At 50.8% G+C, this 27,838-nt stretch overlaps 2 protein-coding genes across 4 annotated transcripts in view; one reads left to right on the forward strand and one right to left on the reverse strand.

Annotated features, from left to right (window-relative positions):
• Window positions 1–27,321, reverse strand: part of PALM (paralemmin) — a 43,588-nt gene extending 16,267 nt beyond the window's left edge. For all 3 annotated transcript variants that reach the window (XM_053372954.1, XM_053372953.1, XM_053372952.1), the window contains exons 1-2: window positions 26,960–27,321; window positions 6,557–6,605 (exon numbers count right to left, since the gene is read on the reverse strand). In XM_053372954.1, the coding sequence (XP_053228929.1) occupies window positions 6,557–6,605; window positions 26,960–26,964 (54 nt within the window). In that variant the 5' untranslated portion in view covers window positions 26,965–27,321. The remainder of the gene's footprint in view (window positions 1–6,556; window positions 6,606–26,959) is intronic.
• SIRT6 (sirtuin 6) overlaps window positions 1–27,838 on the forward strand; it is a 245,771-nt gene that overhangs the window by 122,493 nt on the left and 95,440 nt on the right. The window lies entirely within an intron of this gene.

Genomic DNA, 27,838 nt, shown 5'->3' on the forward strand with positions numbered 1-27,838 from the left:
GCTGGGAAACAAGGAAATGTAAATCTCTCTTTTGTTACACTTGATGGGTGTTTGGTGGAGGGCAAGGGGAACCATGGGGCAGGGTCCAGGATGCTCAGATTGCGGCCACCAGACCTCCCCTTTCATGATGTAACCGTGATGTATGAGTGATGTAGTTTGGGGGGGTGTAATGGGGATTAAAAAGGTAAAGGGACCCCTGACCATTAGGTCCAGTTGTGACCGACTCTGGAGTTGCGGCGCTCATCTCGCTTTATTGGCCGAGGGAGCCGGCGTACAGCTTCTGGGTCATGTGGCCAGCAGGACTAAGCAACTTCTGTCGAACCAGAGCAGCACACGGAACCGCCATTTACCTTCCCACCGGAGTGGTACCTCTTTATCTACTTGCACTCTGACGTGCTTTCGAACTGCTAGGTTGGCAGGAGCAGGGACCGAGCAACGGGAGCTCACCCTGTCGCGGGGATTCGAACAGCCGACCTTCTGATCGGCAAGTCCTAGGCTCTGTGGTTTAACCCACAGGCCACCCGCGTCCCTGTAATGGGGATTAGCAGCTAATAAAAGTTTGGGTTCTCTTTTATTCGGGGCTTCCATCCTGTTTCACCTGGTGGCAGGTGGGAGTCCTGTCTCGAGGGTCTTCAATAAAGACCAAGCCTACTGGCTGCTGTTTTGCTCTGGGATTCCTGGCTGGTGTCCTTGTTTTTTGTCCAAGGGAGCCTTCAGATTTCTCCGTTAACAGAGGCTCACGTTCATTCCCAGGACGGACACAGAGCTGGCCAGAGTCTCTTTGCTCCTGACGGTTTCTCTCTCTCTCTCTCTCTCTCTCTCTCTCTCTCTCTCTCTCTCTCTCTCCTTCCTTTCCCTCTGAAACAATCTCTCCTTTGTTGTGAAGGGCCTGTTGTGAGCGTCCGAAAAGGGACTTCAAGGTACGGGCGGGCAGCCAGGGCCAAAGCGGCGCTGGGTGTGCCTTCGTTTGGCTGATTCCGGGTTAGATTAAGCAACAAGGTGCCCTGGGTGAAAGGGACACAGCAGCTCAGTTGCAGAGCATACCTGCGCATGCCTCAGCTTGCCCACCTAGGGCGAATCATGACCATAATAATTTTATTATTTATTCCGCACCCATCCGGCCGGGTCAGCCCAGCCAGTCTGGGCAGCTTCCCACACACATATAAACGTAATAAAACGCCAAACTTCCTCAAAGAGGGCTGCCTTCAGATGTCTTCTAAAAGTCAGGTATCTGTTTATCTCCTCGAGGGCGTTCCACAGGGTGGGCGCCACCACCGAGAAGGCCCTCTGCCTGGTTCCTGCAACCTCGCTTCTCGCAATGAGGGAACCGCCAGAAGGCCCTCGGGAGAGGGACCCCGGTGTCTGGGGTAGAGATGCTCCTTCAGGGATACAGAGCCGTTTAGGGGATTCAAGGTCAGCACCAGCACTTTGAATTGTGCTTGGAAACGTCCTGGGAGCCAATGTATGTCTTTCGGGACCGGGGTGATATGGTCTCCACTCCCAGTCCCCAGTCTGGCTGCCGCATTCTGGATTAGTTGCAGTTTGCGGGTCACCTTCAAAGGGAGCCCCACGTAGAGTGCATTGCAGTAGTCCAAGCGGGAGAGAACCAGAGCATGCACCACTCTGGCCAGACAGTCTGCGGGCAGGGAGGGTCTCAGCCTGCATACCAGGTGGAGCTGCCCTGGACAGAGAACTGACCTGCACCTCCATGGACAGCGGTGAGTCCAAAACGACCCCCAGGCTGCACACCTGGTCCTTCAGGGGCCCAGTCACCCCATTCAGGACCAGGGAGTCCTCCACACCTGCCCGCCTCCTGTCCCCCAAAAACAGTCCTTCTGTCTTGTCAGGATCCAACCTCAATCCATTAGCCGCCACCCATCCACACCAACTAACTTCCCATCTCCTGCCAGTCCTGGAGAATTACAAGAAGGATGAGAGCGACGCCGACATCTTCATCCCCATCATCCTGTACGACTCGCTCCGGTCCGTGTTTGACCACTTGAAGGAGCAACAGGGGCAGGGTTACACCACTCAGGACCATTCAGACACGCCAATTTTAAACCCGCCATGAGGACTGGGATCTTGTAGCTCAGCCACTGGACGTCTGCTTTGGCAGGCGGAAACTCCCAGTTCCTGGCCTCACTGGGAAAGGCTGGGAGAGGACCCTGAGTCTGCCGCTCAGACAACCGTGAACTAGACAGGCCCCCCCTTCCCACAAACACATGTTAAAAAGCCGTAAGACGCAGCCTTGGCCTCCCCGTGTCTCTAAATGTGCTAGTGTGTCCTGCCGCGCTTGGGTAGCCTCCCATCACATGCCCAGCAGGGTGCAAAACTTCGTCCTCCTGAGCTGTTGATAACAGATCATTACAGGACCATTGTGGGGTGTGTGTGTGTGTGTGCTTTCCCTTCCTAGCCTTAAAGCCGACATAAATGCTCTTTGTTGCGAGATCTGTACAGGATGGGTGATTTGGAGAGGCCAGGAACATGGCGTACTGCAAGCGGCGGAGGGGGAACAGCCTTCAGCCACAGGCACCCAGTGCCAAAAGAGGGGCGGGTGGCATGAATCGCGAGCGGTGATTTATTTTCCGGGAAACGGGGGCCAGTCGAGACGCTTGGCTTTGGTCTCCTTGCATTGCATACCTTCCAATGTTTCTCCGATGAAAACAGGGGCGTCATTACTGGAGGGGGGAGAGAGAGAAAGGGGCAAGAGGCAAAAGACCCCAACGATGCCCCTTTTCCAGTAGATTCCAGACCCTCCAAGAGTCCCTATTTCCCAGGGACAGTCCCGGATTTACAGAAGCCGCCCTAATTTCTGATCTGATCCCAGAATGTCCTGCTTTTCCTTAGGACGTCCCTATTTCCACAGGAGAAATGTTGGAGGGGATGGAATAGGACGTCCCTATTTTCAGGGGAGAAACGCTGGAGGGGATGGAATAGGAGGTCCCTCTTTTCATGGGAGAAACATTGGAGGGGATGGAATAGGACGTCCCTATTTTCAGGGGAGAAACGTTGGAGGGGATGGAATGGGACGTCCCTATTTTCAGGGGAGAAACGTTGGAGGGGATGGAATAGGACGTCCCTATTTTCAGGGGAGAAACATTGGAGGGGATGGAATAGGACGTCCCTATTTTCAGGGGAGAAATGTTGGAGGCGATGGAATAGGACGTCCCTATTTTCAGGGGAGAAACGTTGGAGGGGGTGGAATAGGACGTCCCTGTTTTCAGGGGAGAGGGTATGCTAAAGGCAGGGTGGGAAGAGGAAAGGACAGGGGACCTGGTGTCCAGTGGGCCGTCCGCATGACGGTGCCCCCGTTTCTCGGATTTGTCCCTGGGGCGAAAATGCCATTTATCTGACCGATGAGCTCAATTTCTTCCTGGGGAGGGAGGAGGGTGAAAGCAAGAAAGCTCGCTATCTCCCGGCCTGTTTTGCATCTTCCCAAACCCGGGTTGTAACCTTGAGAGAGAGCTACAAATGTGGAGCTCTCCCTTCAGCTCGAACGCGCCTCTCTCTGAGACAATGGCATCCTTCTTCTGGTCCCTGACATAGGCCCTTTTCTTCTCCGCCTTTAGAAGCCGGCGAAGCTACAACATCAGCCGGATGCCAGGGCTGCGCGGCAGGGGTCCCCCGGTAACCCGCTTCCTCCTCGAGCCGCGAGGATGGGGCAGCCAAATTTGGGGAGGCCGTGAGGAACACACTGACCTTTCCCCGCCATTTGGCACCACCAATTCGGACAGAGCCGGGCAAACAGAGGTCTTTGGACCCCCAACATATGTGCCCATCGGGTGCCCTTTTGAGAACACCGCATTCTCAGGCAGCTGAGCTCAGGAGGCTGGCAGGAGCCGGCGCCAGGGCTTGGCACGGCTGTTCCCCTGGCACACACCTCGCCACGGGGGCCGACGAATCTCCTGCGACGGGGAGGTTGGGCCCCCCCTGAGAGAAGCGACCCCTTGGAGATGGCCTTCAAACTCTAGGAGCCTCCGGAACCTACAGCGAGCGCTGGCCACCTGCCCAAATCTTCCTCCTCCTCTTCTCTGGATTTGGGAGAGGGCCATGAGCGGCTTCTCGTTTCAGGCGCGTTCTGAGAGGTCACTGCTTTTTTCTTTAAAAAAACCCAAACATTTGGAATGAGCACCGTCCGGGGATCGAATGGCTCCCCGTCCCTTTAAGTCAGGCATGGCCAAAGTCCGGCCCGCGGGCCAAATCCAAATAGGGACGTCCTATTCCATCCCCTCCAACGTTTCTCCCCTGAAAATAGGGACCTCCTATTCCATCCCCTCCAACGTTTCTCCCCTGAAAATAGGGACCTCCTATTCCATCCCCTCGAACGTTTCTCCCATGAAAATAGGGACGTCCTATTCCATCCCCTCCAACGTTTCTCCCCTGAAAATAGGGACGTCCTATTCCATCCCCTCCAACGTTTCTCCCCTGAAAATAGGGACGTCCTATTCCACCCCCTCCCTTTCTCCAATGAAAATAGGGACGTCCTATTCCATCCCCTCCAACGTTTCTCCTGTGAAAATAAGGACGTCCTATTCCATCCCCTCCAATGTTTTCCCCCTGAAAATAGGGGCTCCCTAAGGAAAAGCGGGCATTCTGGGATCAAATCAGAAACCGGGACGGCTTCTGTAAGTCTGAGACTGGAAAATAGGGGCTCTTGGAGGGTCTGCAGCCTTGACGTGACTGCGTGTCAGTTCTCAGAGTCTGGTGCTTCACCTATGTGCCAAAATAAATGTGAAAAAGAGTCGATTCTTTTGCCCTCGCCCTTCCGGATGGCAGCGGACCAGGAGAGGGTGTTCCCGGTCGCAGTTGGGGCGAATGGTGAAGATGCACCACTTTAACACAGACCCGGGTTATATTTAGCGATTGCGTTCCGTCCTGCAAGTTTCCAAACAATTCTGAATGTCTTTTCAATGGCGCAACCTGCCCGGGGACTTCCAGGTAAAGCACAGGTAATAATTTAAAAGAATAATAAAAGGGATGGGGACAATAGCACCAAATGAATCTCGACACAAGCTGAGATCTGTTTTGGCATGTCCTAGACAGCATCTTAAAAAGCAGAGATATCACCTTGCCAACAAAGGTCCGTATAGTTAAAGCTATGGTTTTCCCAGTAGTGATGTATGGAAGGGAGAGCTGGACCATCAAGAAGGCTGATCGCCGGAGAATGGATGCTTTTGAATTCTGGTGCTGGAGGAGACTCTTGAGAGTCCCATGGACTGCAAGAAGATCCAACCTCTCCATTCGGAAGGAAATCAGCCCTGAGTGCTCACTGGAAGGACAGATCCTGAAGCTGAGGCTCCAAGACTTTGGCCACCTCATGAGAAGAGAAGACTCCCTGGAAAAGATCCTGATGTTGGGAAAGATGGAGGGCAGAAGGAGAACAGGACGACAGAGGACGAGATGGTGGGACAGTGTTATCGAAGCTACCAGCATGAGTTTGACCAAACTGTGGGAGGCAGTGGAGGACAGAAGTGCCTGGCGTGCTCTGGTCACGAAGAGTCGGACACAACTAAACGACTAAACAACAACAGCAGCATCAATGCACAGTTCAGCATCCTTGCATTCTGACTAACCAGGAACTAGGAAACGGCCGATTTAAGTTTCTCATTCTCTCCCCCGCCACCAGTATTAAATGGAGTTCTCTTCATTTACACATCAATTTGCAATTTAAAATAAAAATAAAAAGTCCTTACAAAAATTTGCCAGCAGTTTTGTGCAAATTTCCCTATCTCGACAGGGATAGCCTAACTCCTGTCATCTATGCTCTGGTAAACCTCCAGGTTAAATTAATGCAATGCTTTCTACGTAGGGCTGACTCTGAAGATGGTTCGGAAACTTCAGCCGGTGCAGAATTTGGCGCCAGGTTGCTCACCAGACGGCAAGACGGTTGGAGCCTTCTGGTGGTTCCCTCCCTGCGAGAAGCGAGGTTACAGGGAATCAGGCAGAGGGCCTTCTTGGTGGTGGCGCCCTCCCATCAGATGTCAAGGAAATAAACAACTATAATAATTTAATAGTAATAATTTATTATTTATACGCCGCCCATTTGCCTGGGTTTCCCCAGCCACTCTGGGCGGCTTCCAACAACATATTAAAATATAATAGTCTGTGCAATATTAAAAGCTTCCCTATACAGGGCTGCCTTCAGATGTCTTCTAAAAGTCAGATAGTTTATTTCCTTGACATCTGACGGGAGGGCGCCACCACCGAGAAGGCCCTCTGCCTGGTTCCCTGTAACCTCGCTTCTCACAGGGAGGGAACTGCTAGAAGGCCCTCGGGAGATGGACCCAGGTGTCCGGGGTGGAGACACTCCTTCAGGTCTACTGGGCCATTTAGGGCTTTCAAGGTCAGCTGGACCTCAGTATCTGACTTTTAGAAGACATCTGAAGGCAGCCCTGTTTAGGGAAGCTTTTTAATGTTTGATATTTTATTGTGTTTTTAATATTCTGTTGGGAGCCGCCCAGAGTGCCTGGGGAAACCCAGCCAGATTGGCGGGGAGTATAAATAAGAAATTATGATGACGATGATCCTTTATTAGGATGTAAAATCAAGGACTTACCGCTATGGCCTGGAGTCTTTCCTGCTGAATTGTACTCGTGTCGATGATCCTGGAGAGAAAGACAAGAGGAAGACTTAAGAAGACGCAGGAACTCAGACTTCAAGGGACACATAAAGGTAAAGGGTAAAGGGACCTCTGACCGTTAGGTCCAGTCGCGGCCGACTCTGGGGTTGCGGCGCTCATCTCGCTTTACTGGCCGAGGGAGCCGGCGTACAGCTTCTGGGTCATGTGGCCAGCAGGACTAAGCCGCTTCTGGCGAACCAGAGCAGCGCACGAAAACGCCGTTTACCTTCCCCTGGAGCGGTACCTATTTATCTACTTGCACTTTGACGTGCTTTCGAACTGCTAGGTGGGCAGGAGCTGGGATGGAGCAACGGGAGCTCACCCCGTCATTGCGGGGATTCGAACCGCCGACCTTCTGATCAGCAAGCCCTAGGCTCTGTGGTTTAACCCACAGCGCCACAAGGGACACATAGATGCCCTATAAACATCGAAATCAGCCACCTTGAACCAACGCCCGCCTCTCCGCCTTGCTGGGTTGTTGTAGAGAGAGAAAACGAGCAAGAGAAGGGATCGTGTCCAACACAGACAAAGAGAACGAAGTAAAACCCAGCTGTTTGCAAAGCTGCGTTTTTAGCCGAATCTGGGGGAACCGCGTGTTAGATTTGCTTCTTGCAAACAGCTGAAAGTCTGTACATTTTAACAATAAACCTGATTTGCAACGGGGAGGGCAGAATAATTTCGATCTCACACCCGGATTTTCACTTTTTAAAATACTGGTTTAGCCGCACGTTTATCGAGGATTCGCCCTGTGAAGTTTGCAGGAAGATCAACCAATGTCGCCTCTTTCTCGCGCTTCCATTCCGATGGGTTTGCACGAAGGTTTTGCCGCGCCGCAGCTCTCGGTCCTTCGCCCCGCCCTCCCCGTCACTTTCCTTCCTGCAAAAACACCTGTTTCCAGCCGGAAACCGGAATATGCCAATTTGTGGTTAAATCCCATCCCAAAATAGCAAATGACTGGAAATGGCTTTCGATTTGATTTCGAGCTCGTCGGCACATGCACAGACGCAGCCGACAATCATTGCAGCACCGTGGCATATAAACCCGAGAAGCCTTTAAAACGCCTCTTTATAACACCTGCAAAAATTCCTGGTTAGAGAGCGTTGATGCTTTTATGGAACGCCAAACTCTCGGTTTGCAGGGAAAGGAAGCCGGAACCGCTTTGACGCAAGGTTGCGGTTCCGGATGCGTTGTTTCACGGGGCAACCGGCAAGCCCAAATCTACCGTATTTTTCGCTCTATAAGACGCACCAGACCATGAGACGCACCTAGTTGCAGGAGGAAAACAAGAAAAAAAAATATTCTGAATCTCAGAAGCCAGAACAGCAAGAGGGATCGCTGCGCAGTGAAAGCAGCAATCCCTCTTGCTGTTCTGGCTTCTGGGATAGCTGCGCAGCCTGCATTCGCTCCATAAGACGCACACACATTTCCCCTTACTTTTTAGGAGGGGAAAAGGGAGTCTTATAGAGCAAAAAATACGGTACTTGCTATGGTGACCCATTTCTCTGCATTATTCCTCTTACATGCAGTAGACAGACCCTCCAACTGCCCCTGTTTTCCAGGGCAGGGCCGGATTCCGGTTTGATGTGGCCCCCAGCTCCTGAAGGTAACGGGGCCCTTTATATGTCCAGCTGTCCTTTGTCAACAACAAATTGCCGCTGTTTTTTGTTGTTGAATATATGCTATATGGCAATTGATGGACGTCATAGGTATCTCAAGCCATTTGCACATCACAAAATACGGGGTTTATCAAATAATACGGGTTTTATCAACAAGAGGTGTAAATATATGATGCAAACTACTAATAATTATAAAGAGCAAAATGTAGGCACCCTATATATAGAAAGGAGTAAACCAGGGATATTTTAGGGAGCAGGCGGGGCCCATGACTTACACCATAGGTGCCGACACAACACAAAACACTCTTGCTGTATGTAGGTCTTATTTTATTTGTTTTTTATCTTATATTTTGGAAATGTACATCCAGTCCCCCCCCCTTTAAATTTTTTGCGGGCCCCCAAGAGAGTGGGGCCCTAAGCTAGAGCTTGTTTAGCTTATACGTAAATCTGACACTGGCATAGATAGATGATGATAGATAGATAGATAGATAGATAGATAGATAGATATAGATAGACAGACAGACAGACAGACAGATAGATGATAGATGATAGATGATAGATATAGATGATAGATAGAGATAGATGATAGATAGATAGATAGATAGATAGATAGATAGATGATAGATAGAAAGAAAGATAGATATAGATAGATGGATGATAGATAGATAGATAGATGATAGATAGATGATAGATAGAGATAGATAGATGATAGATAGATAGATAGATAGATAGATAGATAGAAAGATAGATAGATAGATAGATAGATAGAGATAGATAGATAGATGATAGATAGAGATAGATAGATGATAGATAGATAGATAGATGATAGATAGATAGATGATAGATAGATAGATAGATAGATAGATAGATAGATAGATAGAGATAGATGATAGATAGATAGATAGATAGATAGATAGATAGATAGATAGATAGATGATAGATAGATAGATAGATAGATAGATTATATTTTGGAAATATACACATCCAGGTTCCCCCCCCTTTAATTTTTTTGGGGGCCCCCAAGAGAGTGTGGCCCTAAGCTATAGCTTCTTTAGCTTATACGTAAATCCGGCACTGGCTGTTGCCCCAATCTAGCAGACTCTCATGTTTCTATTACTGAAATAAAGATTTTTTCTTTTCTCCACCAAACAAAGCCCCACCATCCTGGGGGGGGGCAAGGAAGACTCGGGGAGGGGTTTTATTTCTGTTGTGGGGGCTCAGATACAATGAACCGGACACAGCAGGCGGACATCAAACGACCTCTTCCTTCCCGCATCCGACCCCCCCTTCCCTCCCTCGTCCCTATTCTCCACATTTTTGTAGCTAAAAGCAGATACTTCCTCCTCCGTCTGTTGTTCGCCGCTTCCTACGTTGTCCTGCGTGCGAGTGGCGGCGAAAGCCTTCTGCGCCAACCGGTCAGAAAATAACCTCCTCCTGTGCCCTTAAAATGAAGGCAGGAAAAACTTTTCCCAGTTCAAGAGACACAGTCTTTTTAGCCGAAAAAGCACACACACTCTCTCCTGGGAGGCAGCCGCTTGCATCATTAGTAAGATGTTAATTAACCGGGTAGGGAGATTGCTAGAGACAAAAGGGGATTATATTTTTGCACACACACATACACACACACCAGATAGAAAAAGTTTGCTGAGCCCTGCCGTTGATCATCTTGGTCTCCCTCCTCTGCCCGCCTTCCAGCTTGTCCAATCCATCTAAAATTGTGCTGCCCAGAACTGGACACTGTATTCCAGTTGTGGCCTGACCAAGGCAGAATAGATAGCATCTTAAAAAGCAGAGACATCACCTTGCCAACAAAGGTCCAAATAGTTAAAGCTATGGTTTTCCCAGTAGTGATGTATGGAAGGGAGAGCTGGACCATCAAGAAGGCTGATCGCCGAAGAATGGATGCTTTTGAATTATGGCGCTGGAGGAGACTCTGGAGAGTCCCATGGACTGCAAGAAGATCAAACCTCTCCATTCGGAAGGAAATCAGCCCTGAGTGCTCACTGGAAGGACAGATCCTGAAGCTCCAAGACTTTGGCCACCTTATGAGAAGACTCTCTTCTCAGGAGAAGAGAAGACTCCCTGGAAAAGACCCTGATGTTGGGAAAGATGGAGGCACAAGGAGAAGGGGACGACAGAGGAGGAGATGGTGGGACAGTGTTCTCAAAGTGACCAGCATGAGTTTGACCAAACTGCGGGAGGCAGTGGAAGACAGGAGTGCCTGGCGTGCTCTGGTCCAGGGGGTCACGGAGAGGCAGACACAACTAAACGACTAAACAACAACAACAACATGACTTCCCTTGATCTGGACACTAGACTTCTGTGGATGCAGCCTAGAATAGCATTCGCTTTTTTTGCTGCTGCATCACAGAGTTGACTCACGTTCAGCTTGCGGTCCACCAAGACCCCCAGATCCTTTCTCCCACGTCCTGCTAATAAGCCCGGTGTCCCACATCCTAAATTTGTGCATCTGGTTCTTCCTGCCTAAGAGCAGAACCTGACCCTTGTCCCTATGGAAATTCGTTTGGTCAAATTGTGTAGTTCCCTCCTTTAGCCGGCGGCATTGTGCGGGCCAAATTCTTGCCTGCTATCTTTGGTGATCCCTTGTAGCCGAGTAATAATAATAATTTATTATTTATACCCCGCCCATCTGGCTGGGCTTCCCCAGCCACTCTGGGCGGCTTCCAATAAAATATTAAAATACTGTAATGCATCAAACATGTAAGATTGTCTTCCATAAACACGGTCTTAACAGTGAGTCCGTAAGTGACAGTGGAGGCCAATTCTGGACCCACACGTCCTTCCATGGTGGGGACATTGGTTTCCGGGGGGGGGGGGTTGATCATGGCGAGGGTTTGCCAAGCGTGCCTTCCTCTTAGCACGTTTCTCCCTCTTGTCCTGAGTTCGAGTGTCTTCAAAGCCCAGGACACCTTTGGGAAAGGCTGTTCTCCAACTGGAGCGCTTGCAGGCCAGTGTTTCCCAGTTGTCGGTGTTTATACTATATTTTTAAAGATTTGCCTTGAGAGAGTCTTTGAACCTCTTTTGTTGACCACCAACATTATGCTTTCCATTTTTAAGTTCGGAATAGAGGAGTTGCTTTGGAAGGCGACCATCAGGCATCCGCACAACATGACCAGTCCAGCGAAGTTGAGGTTGCTTCGACACTGGTGATCTTTGCTTCTTCCAGTACACTTTGGTCCTGGGTTCAAATTCTGGCGTGCCGAGTGATCTGGGCCACATGGCCACCAGACGCTGCTGCTGAGACAAAACCACACCCATCCCTTTCAGATCTTCTTGATTTCCAGAGGGAACGGAAGACTCCTGACAGGGCCGGGATTTGGGCATGTCAAAATGCGCTCTCTCTCTCTCTCATCTTCCCACCCCCACCAGGGCAGAAGCCATCCAGCCCGTTCTCCCTCTCCGCCAAGGAAGCCACTTAGCCGTAATTTATAATGCTGAGGGAGCAGGGAGGAGGGTGCTGAGGATGTCGTTGCTGTGGCAACAGAGATTAGCCCGGCAACGAGGATGCTCTGGGGGAGCGAAGGAGGTGGCCTTCAGATGAGACTTATCTCACAAATAAATATACCCAGAGGAGGGAGCGGCGTCTGGAACAAGCGGCGTCTCTCGTACACACTTCCCGGCAGCTCTCTTTGCTGCCCTAGGGTCCTGGCAGGGTGCTCTAACCACTATACCACACTGCCTCTTAAGGTGAGGAAAAGATGATTGTTAAGACCACTTGTAAGGGCAAATTCAGCCCCCCAAAGCCACCCTAGGATCCTGGAAGGGTGCTCCAACCACTATACCGCACTGCCTCTCAAGGTGAGGAATAAATGATCATTAAGACCACTTGCGGGTGGCGCTGTGGGTTAAACCACAGAGCCTAGGACTTGCCAATCAGAAGGTTGGCGGTTCGAATCCCCGCAATGACGGGGTGAGCTCCCGTTGCTCAGTCCCTGCTCCTGCCAACCTAGCAGTTCGAAAGCACGTCAAAGTGCAAGTAGATAAATAGGTACCACTCTGGTGGGAAGGTAAACGGCGTTTCCGTGCGCTGCTCTGGCTCGCCAGAAGCGGCTTAGTCCTGCTGGCCACATGACCCGGAAGCTGTACGCCGGCTCCCTCGGCCAGTAAAGCGAGATGAGCGCCGCAACCCCACAGTCAGTCACGACTGGACCTAATGGTCAGGGTTAAGACCACTTGTAAGGGCAAATTCAGTCCCCAAAGCCTTGTCCACAATACAGCCCAGGACTCCCCGCCACGATGACACCCCACACGTGTAGCATTCCAAAGTACCGCTGTCTATCCCTAGAGAGACAAAGGACTCTGTTGCCCCTTTCTCCCTGGGTCCAAATAATAATAATAATAATAATAATAATAATAATAATAATAATAATAATTTTTCCCCAGCCACTCTGGGCGGCTTCCAACAGAATATTAAAATACAATAGTCTATTAAACATTAAAAGTTTCCCTAAACAGGGCTGCCTTGAGATGTCTTCTAAAAGGTGACCCGGAAACTACAACTAATCCAGAATGCGGCAGCTAGACTTGTGACTGGGAGCGGCTGCCAAGACCACATAACACCGGTCTTGAAAGACCTACACTGGATCCCAGGACGTTTCTGAGCACAATTCAAAGTGTTGGTGCTGAACTTTAAAGCCCTAAACGGCCCAGTAGACCTGAAGGAGTGTCTCCACCCCCATCGTTCAGCCTGGACACTGAGATCCAGCTCCGAGAGCCTTCTGGCAGTTCCCTCATTGCGAGAAGCCAAGTTTCAGGGAACCAGACAGAGGGCCTTCTTGGTGGTGGTGCCCACCCTGTGGAACACCGTTCCTTCAGATGTGAAGGAAATCAGCAGCTATCCTATCTTTAAAAGACATCTGAAGGCAGCCCTGTTCAGGGAAGTTTTTAATATTTAATGCTGTATTGTTTTTAACACTTGAATGGGAGCCGCCCAGTGTGGCTGGGGAAACTCAGCCAGATGGGCAGGGTATAAATAAATTATTTATTTATTATTATTATTATTATTATTATTATAAAAGGTCTCGCCCATCTCTCTTCCCCATTTCTCTCCGGGAAGAAAGGTCTCCTCCATCACCCCCTGGGCACAAAGATCTCACTTGCCCATGTCTCCCTGCCCCGGGGGCAAAAGCACCCTTCCCTTTGCGGCTGGATGGGGGTGAATATTGTCCCACCTGCCCCAGAACCCCCCCAGCGCCGGATATCTTCCGGAAACCCTCTATTCTGTCTCGTTTTTCACCAGCTTCTTTGCCATGCGCTGAGCTCTGCCCCAAACAAAACAACCCTTTTCTCCCTCCATCTTACAGAACCTTGAACCCAAGATTTATCTACCCCTCCAGCTTTTATTTGGGGTGTGGGGCGGCAAACCACCTGCTGCGAATGGGAGCAGAGATGTGGATCTCCCCGGGTGATGATTTCCAGAGGAGCCTAATCTTTGCAGCCACAACCCGCCCTATGATCTCACCCAGCCAAGATTCAGCGGAAAAACAATTGCAGATATATATATATATATATTTCCTGGGCGTGGGGGGGGGGAAGGGAAACTTTGATGGAGAAAGGCTGGCTTGGTGTGTTTGTGTGTGGTTGTTGTTTTAAAAGAGAGAGAAGCCATTGGCAATTCTGTTCTGCGTCGCTCATGCAGGAACAAGGGCTGGAGGTGCCAAGTGTGACTAACAGGATAAGTGTTTTGCTTGTGTGTGTGTGTGTGTGTGTGTGTGTTTTCGTACGCACGTCTCAAGCCTGGTGTGATTTGCTTCCCAGCCAGAGATAAAACAGACGAAACGCTCAAGAGAGGAGGCGAGGAGGCAGCTGGTTTCTAAATGCATCTGGGAAAGGGCTGGGAGACTTGAACTCAGGACACAGGGCAGTTGGGGAGAGTGCTGGACCAAAGGGGTTCTATAGGCGACCCAGAATTCACCCACTACTTTGGCCAGTCAGTATCCCTGTCTACACCCCCATCGTCCAGCCCGGACACCGGGGTCCATCTCTCAAGGGCCTTCTGGCGGTTCCCTCCCTGCAAGAAGCGAGGTTACAGGGAACCAGGCAGAGGGCCTTCCATCCCCTCCAACGTTTCTCCCCTGAAAACAGGGACGTCCTATTCCATCCCCTCCAACGTTTCTCCCCTGAAAATAGGGACGTCCTATTCCATCCCCTCCAACGTTTCTCCCCTGAAAATAGAGATGTCCTATTCCATCCCCTCCAACGTTTCTCCCCTGAAAACAGGGACGTCCTATTCCATCCCCTCCAACGTTTCTCCCCTGAAAACAGGGACGTCCTATTCCATCCCCTCCAACGTTTCTCCCCTGAAAACAGGGACGTCCTATTCCATCCCCTCCAACATTTCTCCAGTGAAAATAGGGACGTCCTAAGGAAAAGCAGGACATTCTGGGACTGCTTCTGTGAGTCTGGGACTTTCCCTGGAAAACAGGGACCCTTTTAGGGTCTGTATTCTGCTTACAAAGTTGTCACCACTCCACAACCTGATGGGGCTCGGAGCTTTGTAAAATATTTGCAAATGTGATGTCCTGATCTTTGTTGATCTCTCTCTCTCTCTCTCTCTCTCAGACAAATCCACTCAGCTGACGAGCAAAATATTTTCCCCCAGTTGCTGATGTGGGGTGTTTTTCCTTTTTATTCCAGGATCGTAGGGAAAGGTCTAGCGACCTTTTGTCTCTCTCCACACCCCTAACGTGGAACAATAATGTTTGTTTGCCGGCCTGCCCCGGCCAGTTTCTCATTATATCATCGCCAAATGACGCGTTTTTAAAACGACGCCCCCCTCTGCCCCCTCGCTCTTGCACAACAGATCATCTGGAACAAGCCTTACGCTAAGGGGAGCTGGTCCCAGTTTGCCCAATAAACCAGTTTATTCTCAGAAGAGAAGTCCTGGGTGCGAGTTTTGCACAGAGCCGAATAAAGGATCATAGTCATAATAATTTCTTATTTATACCCGGCCCATCTGGCTGGGTTTCCCCAGCCACTCTGGGCGGCTCCCAACGGAATATTAAAAACGCGATAAAATATCAAACATTAAAAAGCTTCCCTAAACAGGGCTGCCTTCAGATGTCTTCTAAAAGTCAGATACTGAGGTCCAGCTGACCTTGAAAGCCTTAAATGGCCCAGTAGACCTGAAGGAGTGTCTCCACCCCGGACACCTGGGTCCTTCTCCCGAGGGCCTTCTGGTGGTTCCCTCCCTGCGAGAAGCGAGGTTACAGGGAACCAGGCAGAGGGCCTTCTCGGTGGTGGCACCCTCCCTTCAGATGTCAAGGAAATAAACAACTATCTGACTTTTCCATCCCCTCCAACGTTTCTCCCCTGAAAACATTGTTTCCCCCCCTTCTCCAGTCTCCTGAAATTCCCCCCCCCATTAGGGGTGTGGGTCACAATCTGGATCCAGTCCACATTTAAAGGGAAACCAATCTAATGGTTCGGGGCAGGGTGGGGATATGAGAACGGAAACCCATCCCTAGTTTGAAATGCCGCCGTTCTCTAAATTTTGCAATGTGGTCATTGTTGGATTGCTCCATAATTCCCTTGGCCTGAGACCACCAGGGGAAGCACCTAAACAATTTCCTCTCCCAAATCCGCAAGCCTCCTTCACGTTAGTTCTTGTTCACCCTCTACATAGAGGGATCTGCAATGGTACCTTGGTTCTCAAACGTAATCCGTTCTGGAAATTCCGTTCCAAAACCAGAGCAGTGCACGGAAACGCCGTTTACCTTCCCGCCGGAGCGGTACCTATTTATCTACTTGCACTTTGACGTGCTTTCGAACTTCTAGGTTGGCAGGAGCAGGGACCGAGCAACGGGAGCTCACCCTGTCATTGCAGGGATTCGAACCTCTGACCTTCTGATTGGCAAGTCCTAGGCTCTGTGGTTTAACCCACAGCGCCACCCGCGTCCCTCCACCTATCCCTGTCTCCCGTGCCACTATGCCTGCCTTGCCCTACCACCGATAGCTATTGGACCAGCCGGAGGAACTTTTAAACTCAAAATGTAGGCTCTGCAAGGATGTAGCTGTGTGCTTTTTAAATTCCCCAGCCATCACCCACCTTGAGCCAAAATTGATGGACCTTCTTTGCTCTGGTGTAATTTTGACATTTCCAACATTGCGGCTTGCTGCAGGGAGCCAGAGGTTAAGAAAAATATTCCGTGTAAGCTAGGAACTTCTCCTCCTTTCCTTCAACATGGTTATGACTTCAGGCTAGCAACCAAAGAAATCATCCTGATGTGATCTTGCAACAGAGAATTAACATTACCCAACCCTATAAGCGTGCTTACTCGGGGGCAGGTCCTCAGCTTACTCCCGAGTAAGCCCCGCAGGCTCAGACCTGGAGGAATTGCTCTCTGCGGCTGGTTGGGGGGGGGGGGAACAGAGGCAGAAGCAATGATTTCAGGCCTCGGCTGCAGCAGAAACAGCGGCCTTCATTCATAAATATGCTCAGTGTGGTGGGAAAGAATCAACGCGACTGAAATGCCTCAAGCAGGCTTGCCTGGAAATAATAATTAAGGGGGGGGGGGGAATCCAGCTCCTTTTCCGCCTTCTCCTCCTCCAAACATCCTCTTCCATCAAATATTCATGGCCTCCATTTTCCCCGGGCTCCGCCAGCGAAGCATCTCTCTCCGCCGCCGTCCTCCTAATGCATCTGCCGCAATTCGAAGGCCACCTGGAATCTCTCGTCTCCTCTTCAGCTTGGTGGAAAGCGAAGCGCAGGTTGGGAAGGGGGGCAAAACACGGCTCGGCTGGAGACGCTGTGGAATCGGGGATGTGGGTCGCAAGGGGGCTTCCGGCCGTGGACCCGATAGATGTTGGAGTGGCTGTGAGCGTCTCCACCAGGATTCGCACTTGCACCCCAAGAGCAGTCAGTAGCCGTGGAGGGTCCATAGCTGCACACCCTCAAGGGGAGTCTGTAGCCACACCCCTGGGGAGTATAGCCACGCCCCTGAGTCTGTAGCCCCTCCCCTGGGGAATCTGTAGCCACGCCCCTGAAAAGTCTATAGCCACGCCCATGAGCCTGTAGCCACTCCCCTGGGGAGCCTGCAGCCACGCCCATGGGACTGTAGCCACTCCCCTGGGGAGCCTGCAGCCACGCCCATGAGTCTGTAGCCACTCCCCTGGGTAGTCTGTAGCTACGCCCATGAGTCTGTAGCCACTCCCCTGGGTAGTCTGTAGCCACGCCCATGAGTCTGTAGCCACGCCCATGAGTCTGTAGCCACTCCCCTGGGGAGTCTATAGCCACGCCCATGGGACTGTAGCCACTCCCCTGGGTAGTCTGTAGCCACGCCCATGAGTCTGTAGCCACGCCCCTGGGTAGTCTGTTGCCACGCCCATGAGTCTGCAGCCACGCCCATGAGTCTGTAGCCACGCCCATGAGTAGTCTGTAGCCACTCCCCTGGGTAGTCTGTAGCCACGCCCATGAGTCTGTAGCCACTCCCCTGGGTAGTCTGTAGCCACGCCCATGAGTCTGTAGCCACGCCCATGAGTCTGTAGCCACTCCCCTAGGGAGTCTGTAGCCACCCTGCTAACCCAAACACCTCGTTACACAGGATTTCCTTTCGTTTTTCCATCTTGGATTTTCAGAAACCGATTCCTGAAGCGCAGGGCTTTTCTTTTGCAAAGGTATTTTGCAAGGCCTTGGTTCCCAAACGTCTTGGTACTCAAACAACGTGGAACCCAAACACTGCACGCCCGGAAGGAAGTGTTCCGGTTTGTGAACTTTTTTCGGAAGCCAAACATGCTCTGTTTTGAGTGTTACACTTCCGATTTGAGTCTCACGCCAAGGTTGGTCTGTTTTTGCTATTTATTTTGCGTTTCTGTGGCTCTTTCTGTTTTGTTTTTGCGACTGCGTGGAACCCAGTTCAGCTACTGATCGATCAATCTATTGATTGATTGATTGTGTGACTGCAGTACATCGTTTATCGCTTTCGTTTTATGGATCAACGGTCTCGTTAAATAGTCAAATTCTCGTTAAATTTCTGTTTTTAAAAGTCTGGAACGGATTGATCCATCTTGCATTGCTTTCTATGGCAAAGCACACCTTGGTTTTGGAATGCTTTGGTTTTGGAACGGAATTTCCGGAACGGATTAAGTTTGAGAACCAAGGGACCACTGTATTGGGGCCAATTCCCTGGCAGAGGCACCCAGAGTTGTGGGCGCCTATGGTTTCCTCTCTGCCATCCCAGCAGGGATGCTTTGAGGACCAAACGGGACACAGCTCTCAGACCCTCCCGGCGGAAGGAAGGACCGTTTGGGACCCGGGTGCGAAACGAAACGGAGAGGGAGGGCTGCTTTGCATCGCAGAGGGGAGTCGTGGCCGGGCGGCAGTTCGAAAGACTGGGAAAAACTGCTACGGACTCAGCATAACCCGAGCTGACCTTGCTTAGAGAAACCTGCTGGGTCAGCAACTATCTCAGCTGTGAAGGGAATGTTTCAAACACGGCCGGCATCAGAGAGAGAGGGAGAAGGGCTTGCTGGCTATCCGGCCTCATTTTCAGCCATTCAGAGCCCCGTGGACAATGGGCAAGCGAAGCCCATTTAGTTCCGCCTCATTGTGCACAAAAGGGAAGGTTCTGGATTCGAATCACGCTCTGTTGCTGCATTTCGCCACGGAGCGCCTCTTCCCCACTAGGGACGGCCTGAAGTGCAATTTGCGCTCCTCCCAGGCCACGTTAAAGCTCGGTGACGCCACTCAAAAACGCCACGGCTTCTTCCCTTAAGGCAGGCATGTACAAAGTCCGTTTTGGGGGCCAAATTTCAGTTTATTTTCTGGGGTCGAATCCTAAGAAAAGCTCAACAGCTTTGGGGTAAAATCCTAAGGCACCCCTGCCTTAAGGGATTCTGGGAGCTGTAGTTTGATAAGCATTTGCTAAGTGTTAGTAGAACTCTTTTATTCCCATCCCTGAGCTACAATTCCCAGAGTGTATCAACAGTCATTTCCTCTTCGCAGCAGAGAACTCTGGGAACTGTAGTTCCGGCAGGGGACGAAGGGAGTCTCCAAACAACTGGCCGTCTCAAACTACAGTTCCCAGAATTCTTTGGGAGGAAGGCATGACGGTTTGAAGCATCATCTCTGTGTAAACGCAACCTCAGTTTCTCATGTATCTGGTCTTCATTTCTCCATCAGTTTGCAATTTTTTCTTTAAAAAGTCCTCGTGAAAATTCACCAGCGGTTCGGTGTGATTTTATTCTAACGCACCCATTTTAGGATCCAGTTTTGCCTAATATACAGGTTTCTGCAAAACAGCTCCCCACAATACAATACAATCCTTGCGCCTTCTTTTCGACAACCATGCATTTTAATGCACGGTTTAGCCAAGTTTTACGCATTTTCTATTTCTTTCCCCACACTACTCGTCCAGAAGGAAAACCACATTGCAAAATTTAGGTAAAGGTAAAGGGACCCCTGACCTTTAGGTCCAGTCGTGGCCGACTCTGGGGTTGCGGCGCTCATCTCGCTTTACTGGCTGAGGGAGCTGGCGTACAGCTTCCGGTTCATGTGGCCAGCAGGACTAAGCCGCTTCTGGAGAGCCAGAGCAGCGCAAGGAAATGCAGTTTACCTTCCCGCCGGAGCGTTGCCTATTTATCTACTTGCACTTTGACGTGCTTTCGAACTGCTAGGTGGGCAGGAGCAAGGACCGAGCAACGGGAGCTCACCCCGTCATTGCGGGGATTCGAACCGCCGACCTTCTGATCGGCAAGCCTTAGGCTCTGTGGTTTAACCCACAGCGCCACCCGCGTCTCCAAATTGCAAAATTTGGAGCGCTGAAAATTTCACAGGACACGGTTGCGATCTGCTGTGCATATTGTTTGGGGAAAGTGTGGGTTGAGAAGTTTCGCCTTCGAATGTGAATCCAAAGGCTCTCCTTCGCTCCGTATGGCCTTCCCCACCATCAAAAATAAAGCCTGCCCCTTTCCCTAAGACCTTCTCCTCCTTTCTTTTGCACAGGTAACTCAACAACGCGCATCGACAAGTGTAGCAATCAAGCAGCCCCTTAAATAAATATCAAATAAAGTTGTCCCGTCTCTCCCGGAAAAGAAATTGAAGCAACTATGGACATTCGTGCCCCAACATACACGAATAGACTTGTGGGCACCTCCATCCAAGCAACTCTTTTGGTTTCAAAGTACTGTATTTTTTGCTCTATAAGACTCACTTTTTCCCTCCTGAAAAGTAAGGGGAACTGTGTGTGCGTCTTATGGAGCGAATGCAGGCTGCGCAGCTATCCCAGAAGCCAGAACAGCAAGAGGGATTGCTGCTTTCACTGCACAGCGATCCCTCTTGCTGTTCTGGCTTCTGGGATTCAGAATATTTTTTTTCTTGTTTTCCTCCTCCAAAAACTAGGTGCGTCTTGTGGTCTGGTGCGTCTTATAGAGCGAAAAATACGGTAAATAGCGAACGCACCAATTAACAAATAAATAAAGCCCGTGGTTCACAGCAGAGGGAACTGAGCTGCAGCTATTTTCTCCATGATTGTGGGGGAAAGCTAATTTTAGCTTTGATCTAGCCCGTTTCCCACAGCGCTCCAGACAGCGGGTTGCATTCCAAGGTAGACTACTCTTGGAAATGGGGGCTCCATTTGGTTCCACCGCCAGGGGCGTCAGAAATAGCACCCGGGCGGAATTTCTGAAAATCTCAGAAATGTACTGGGGAAAACCCAGGTGACCCAATGTCGGAAGTGTTGATTTCCCCCCTGAAAGGTTCTTAGTAATAGCTCAAAAAGTTTGTGGGGGTTTTCTTGGAGGGGAGATATTGGGGGGGGAAGAGCTCGACAAATTTGTCACACACAAAAAAGGACCCTATAATAGGCAGGTCCGTGAAAAGCTCAAGAGACGACCCGACAGCAGGAGAAGGAAGCCTAAGAAGGTAAGAAAATGCAATTCTCTGCATTTGGGATCCCTGCTTCAGATCTCCAACAACCGACATTCAGAGATAGGCTGCCTTTGCCAGGTGAGGTAAAGCCAGAGGTAGACTATGCCGGGACCTGGAGGCTCTATTTTGCGAAGACGTCTAACCGCTGCCAAAACCTCCTTGCTTCTCCTTCGTGAAGTTGTCTAATCTGCTTTTAAAGCCATCTGATTCCCGGTGGCAGCAAAAACAAAACAAATGCGTGGTTCTGCAAGGCGGCTTTTTGCAAAATAAGTCTGGGCCAAGTTACTAGGCCACATGAAGGTTTGCCGGCCCGTTTGTGCTTGGGTTGAGCGTCTGGGGTCTGAAAGGGGGGATGAAGCGGAAGGGGTTTTTCCTAGAGCTAGTCCCCTGCTTGGAAGCTGTTTCTAAAATACGAATCAGGTGCTATATATGGTAAATTTCAATAAGATCTAAACAAACATTCTTGGGAGAAAAGCAATGACAAACCTAGACAGCATCTTTAAAAGTAGAGACATCACCTTGCTAACAAAGGTCCGTATCGTTAAAGCTATGGTTTTCCCAGTAGTGATGTATGGAAGTGAGAGCTGGACCATAAAGAAGGCTGATTGCTGAAGAATGGATGCTTTTGAATTCTGGTGCTGGAGGAGACCCTTGAGAGTCCCATGGACTGCAAGAAGATCCACAACCTCTCTATTCTGAAGGAAATCAGCCCTGAGTGCTCACTGGAAGGACAGATCCTGAAGCTGAGGCTCCAGTACTTTGGCCACCTCATGAGAAGAGAAGACTCCCTGGAAATGACCCTGATGTTGGGAAAGATGGAGGGCACAAGGAGAAGGGGACGGCAGAGGACGAGATGGTGGGACAGTGTTCTCGAAGCTACCAGCATGAGTTTGACCAAACTGCGGGAGGCAGTGGAAGACAGGAGGGCCTGGCGTGCTCTGGTCCAGGGGGTCACCAAGAGGCGGACAAGACTAAATGACTAAACAACAACAAACAAACATGCACTGGGAAGCTACGGGATAAACTTCGCTGTTGTGCGATGCTTAGAAAACAACCCCCTTTAGCTGCCATTCCTGTGTTGTGTGAGGTTGGGTTAGATGACCACATGGGGTGCCTCGCATACATTTCTACGGTTCTGTGAGTCAAAAAAGCAATGCTCTCTGGAGCCCAGGGAACCAGTTTGCAGATGCAGAGGAGGAGAAGCTGAGCGGCTGATTGGATCTGCTTTAATCTCTCCGCAAAGCAGCTGGGGGCCTAACTGAAACCCACACTAATGAGATCTAGCTGAAGTTAAGAAACTAGTTGCAGGAGAGTCCGGCCCCTGAGGAGCCAGCAGGCCCAGTGGTTAAGACTTGCAAGGCTGTCGCACAGGACTAGGGATTGAGGCAGGCAGCGGAATTCAGATTTGAGCCACCTTTTAAAGCGAACCCAGTTGTACTTTGCAAAACAGAGGCCGACGCTTTTCGAACTCTGAATTTTGCAGCCAAGTCGCGTGCCCAGAACAAATGCGTAGACCGGGGTAAAGTGTGTGTGTGTGTGTGAAGACGCACACATCGGAATTGGGAACGTTCAGCCGAATCGCATCCCCCAAGGAGCGTCCACTGGGAGAAATTCGCCCCAGAAACGCTGGCAAACTCTCAGTTGCGTTTATTTGCCATGTGGTAAAAGGCAAAGGGAGCCCTGACCATTAGGTCCAGTCGCGGCCGACTCTGGGGTTGTGGCGCTCATCTCACTTTACTGGCCGAGGGAGCCGGCATACAGCTTCCGGGTCATGTGGCCAGCAGGACTAAGCCCGTTGCTCCCGTTGCTCGGTCCCTGCTCCTGCCAACCTAGCAGTTCAAAAGCACGTCAAAGTGCAAGTAGATAAATAGGTACCACTCTGGCGGGAAGGTAAACAGCATTTCCGTGCGCTGCTCTGGTTCGCCAGAAGCAGCTTAGTCCTGCTGGCCACATGACCCGGAAGCTGTATGCTGGCTCCCTCGGCCAGTAAAGCGAGATGAGCGCCGCAACCCCAGAGTCGGCCACGACTGGACCTAATGGTCAGGGGTCCCTTTACCTTTACCTATTCCATATTCCACATCAGTCTGCATTTTGAAAGAAACATTTTCGTGGAAATCCTTCAGGATTTCAGGCCCCAAATGCACGATATGTTGAAAGGAGCACCGCACTACTTTAAAGAGAGTTCTGGAAACCATAGTTTCTTACAGACCCACACACACCCCGGTTCACCTCCCAGAGCTAAAATTCCCGGTGTGGTTTTAAGAAAATCAATTCCTCTTCCCAGAGAGCTCTGGGAATTGTAGCGCTGGGGTGGAAATACAGGGTCTCCTAACAGCCACGAACAAACTACAGTTTCCAGGATACTTTGTTATGATGCTACTTCGAATGCATGATGAAGATGGGACCTTATTTGTACTAAACATACCCGTTTCCTTATGCAATTTTGCTTAACGCAAACATTCGGTTCGCTGAACGCATTCCGTCGCGCAGAAATCTTGACTGTAAGCTGCCGGGGGCAGAGACCTGGGCCTTTTTTGCCACATGCAACCCACGATTGCGACGGCACGCTAGCAGCAACCTCTAGATATAGCAGGACAAACGTGGAAATATAGGCAGGGTCAAAAGCCAAGACAATCTGGAAAATATCTTGCAAGGCGCTTGTGAGAAACAAACCAGGGATCTAAACCGAATTGCAGGAAAATAGTGGGGTTTTTTCCTAATTTGCTCCCCTGCAGGGAAAAAAACTCATTGGCAGATTTACCTTAAAAACTGGAACCTTATTAGAAACCCTATAGCCTGCTTTATTTTTTTAAAAAGGCTTTCTGGTTCTTTCTCCCATGGGAGTGTATCAAATCTGATGCAAACGCTTCCTTTCTTTTCTATCTCTCCAGAACAGGAGGGATTTGGAATTTAAAAGCAGGGGATGCGCTCCCGTTACGTCACGGAACATCCACAAACATTTGGGGCGGGCACACACGTTGCCGAAAGCCCCGGACCCCCGGCCTGGAGCTGGGAGCGATTCCTTGCCTGTGGAAATGTAATCCTTCTCTCTCTCTCTCTCGCTCTCTGGTGCATGCTGATGTCAAGACAACTCTCTGGGCTAGATCTCCCAGGAGATTCTGCCTGGCGCCAGCAAATCCTCATGGAGGCTGCTAGGGAAAGCACGAATTATTTTTTTTGTTCTCGGAAAGGAGAGTGGAGGGTGCAGATAAGCAGCTTTACAGAGGTGCTGACTCCCTGGGCCCCTGTGAAATTCCCCACGGAGGAGCCAAGCACCCACAAAATTTCAGTGCCGCCAGGGGCAAAACTTGGCTTTATTTCACCCAGTTTGGCACCCACAGGCCAGTGGCAGCCCCCTGGAGGCTTCAAACCCCCCCAACTAGCCCTCCTGTAAGATACGGCTTTGCCAGGGCATGCCCGCTGCATGGCGCCCACACACAAACCCCGGGCACCCACAGTTGTGGGTCAAAGCTGGCACTCCTAGGAAGCTAACTGCCAAGCTGTTCCCATTCATGCCAGCCTTCCCTTCCAAATTTGTGCCGGGCGAGGTTTCAAGTGAGGGGGGAATCCCAGGACGCCAGGCACCGCTCTGCCAGACGGGTGGGCCAGAAGAGACCCCGTGGGGGGAATATCCTAGCAAAGGCTGGGTTACCGGTACCGACAGAAGTCTGGCAAAGAGAAATGCACAGAGGCAGCTCTGTCGTTCTCTTGCCGGGCCCAGGCGTCTGAAGTCCTGTTTCTGTACCACCCTGAGAAACCTCTGAGAAGGTTCCTCCATCGAGATATTTGGTCTGGAAACCCCAACGGTTTGTTTTATGTTTTTTCTACAAAACCATCCGCAGGTCAGCACCAGGCAGGAGTTGAAATGAACGTTTTGAGGGCTCAGGGAGTAAGATTTCTGGGTTCAGACCCCTTTAAAAAATGACACAGGGCCAGTTTTTAGGGCTGCATTTCCAATGAATGACGCTCTCTGCTTTTAACTGTTCTCTTTCTATGATTCCATCCTGCCTGTGGCGGCCCGCTGGTCTCATCTGTGCCTCTGTGTCCGTTTCCAACATTTTAGATACAGTGGTACCTCGGTTTAAGTACTTAATTCGTTCCGGAGGTCCGTTCTTAACCTGAAACTGTTCTTAACCTGAAGCACCACTTTAGCTAATGGGGCCTCCTGCTGCCGTGCCGCCGGAGCACAATTTTTTGTTCTCATCCTGAAGCAGAGTTCTTAAACTGAAGCACTATTTCTGGGTTAGTGGAGTCTGTAACCTGAAGCGTATGTAACCCGAGGTACCACTGTATTGATATTTGCTGCTACAAATGGTTTTACGCTTGCTTTCAACATTTTAGACGTTTGCTGTTTTGACGTTGCTCTCTGTTCGTGGGGAGCTGCCTCAAGAGAACCGTGGTTTGAAAGGCGGGGAAGAAATCTCCGAAACGAAAATAATAAGAATAATGTAAGGAGCCCTGGAGGGCAGCTGCCGGCCAGAGCAGAGCGTCCTAAGCTATATATATATATATATATATATATATATATATATATATATATATATACATATATACACACACACACACACACAGTGGTACCTTGGGTTACATACGCTTCAGGTTACATGCACTTCAGGTTACAGACTCCGCTAACCCAGAAATATTACCTCGGGTTAAGAACTTTGCTTCAGGATGAGAACAGAAATCATGCTCCGGCGGCGCAGCGGCAGGTCCCATTAGCTAAAGTGGTCTTCAGGTTAAGAACAGTTTCAGGTTAAGAACAGACCTCCGGAATGAATTAAGTACTTGACCCGAGGTACCATTGTATACACACACACACACACACACACCACACACACACGTTGGGCCATTCCCCAGGCCTAGTAACATATTCCATATGGCCGTCCCAAGCCATTTTGCTGCCCGAGGCAAAGGAAAAGATTCCCCGCCCGAATCCCAACAGGGCCGGCCGCTAGATTTTCAACGCAGGAGATGGGCCGGGAGGTTCGCTGGGTTCAGGGAAGCGACTCCGGCCCACGTGGCGAAGAGGCAGCTCTGAGCACCTGCAATCCTTCCATCCTCTGATGACTGAGAATCCTTCCTCAGCCTGCCTAATGACAGGGCCAGACCTCCTTTCTCTCTCTCTCTCTCTCCCTCTCTCTCTCTCTTCCTCCCTGCCCAAGCCCAATGGAAGACGCTTCGTCTTCTCTGTACGCGCCGGGGCTGCCCTTCCTTTAAAAACAACAACAACCCAAAAAATCAGGATTGGAACCGGGGAAGGATGTGAAGGATGTGGAGAGAGAGAAGAAGGCAGCCTCTGGGAACCGCCTGAGTCACGGCGAGTGGGGAGGGGGGCGAGGAAGGGGGGGGAGATGGGTGGAGGCTGCCACGCAGAATCACGCAAGAAACAAACAACAGGTAAAAAAAAGAAGAAGAAGTGAGGAAGATGGTTCGCCCACATGCGAAAATGCAAAACCCACCAATCGTCCCCAAATCTCTTCCACTGGGAAGTGGAAGCTGTGCTTCCCCCACCTCAAAGTGTTGATGAGCAATACGCAGGGTAGGGTGGAGGGAGGGCAAATCTGGGGTGCGGGAGCCCTCTCGGATTTCGGGGTGTCCATATAGCCACGTCTCCCCCTTCCTTCCCTCCCTCTCTCCACGCAAACAAACGCACAACCGCCGCCTGTGGGCCAAACCACCGACGAACATCAGCCGAGATGGGCTTTGCAGCAAGGGAGAAAAACAGCAAACGCGGAGCGGGGTGGGGTGTGGGAGGTTTAAGGAGAAAGGTGCACGCAGAAGGGAGGAAGGAGGGAAGGAGAAAGGAGCTCGGGGAAGTGATGGGAAGGGAAGACTTACTCCATTTTCGGTGCCGCGGCTGGCGCGCTCCGCTCCTTCAGCCTGGCAACCTTGCAAGGTGCAAAGGAGAGAGGGAAGGAGACAGAGAGAGGCTGCTGGGCTGGATTGATCTCTCTCTCCTTTTCCCTTTTTCCCTCCTCCTCCTCTCTTCCTCCTCCTCCTCCTTCAAGATCTGCGCGTCCCAGGGGCCGCGGAGGAAGGCGGCTGCCGGCAGCAGCAGCAAAGCATCCCCTCCGACAACCGCTTATTGTCCAGAGCCGACGATGGATGCGCGAGGAGAAGCTGGCTTGTTATGGAGGAGCGCGGGCTGTGGGTGTCCTTGCGCGCTTTGCAAACCGCACCCCCCACCCTCCGTCTCCCTCTCTCTCTCCCTCTCTCTCTCCAAAATTACAACAGCACCTCCTGCCGGCCGAGGCGCGCCGCCGTGCGTCTTTACGCGCAGACTGTCCGCGCGAGGTTTAGGGCGCGCCGGCGCGTCTTCCGCCTGCGCGCACCGCGGCGGCTGCGGGCGGCGCCGGGTTTACCTATAAGCTCAACAAGCTCTAGCTTAGGGCCCCACTCTCTCTCAAAAATTTAAAGGGAAAAAAACAACTGGATGTATATTTCCAAAATATAAGATAAAAAACAAACAAAACAGCAACAGTGTTTTGAGACATCACCTTACCAACAAAGGTCCGTATAGTTCAAGCTCTGGTTTTCCCAGTAGTGATGTATGGAAGTGAGAGCTGGACCATCAAGAAGGCTGATCGCCGAAGAATGGATGCTTTTGAATTCTGGTGCTGGAGGAGACTCTTGAGAGTCCCATGGACTGCAAGAAGATCCAACCTCTCCATTCGGAAGGAAATCAGCCCTGAGTGCTCACTGGAAGGACAGATCCTG

The sequence above is a fragment of the Podarcis raffonei genome, chromosome 18 (assembly GCF_027172205.1).
Source record: "Podarcis raffonei isolate rPodRaf1 chromosome 18, rPodRaf1.pri, whole genome shotgun sequence".
NCBI lineage: Eukaryota > Metazoa > Chordata > Lepidosauria > Squamata > Lacertidae > Podarcis > Podarcis raffonei.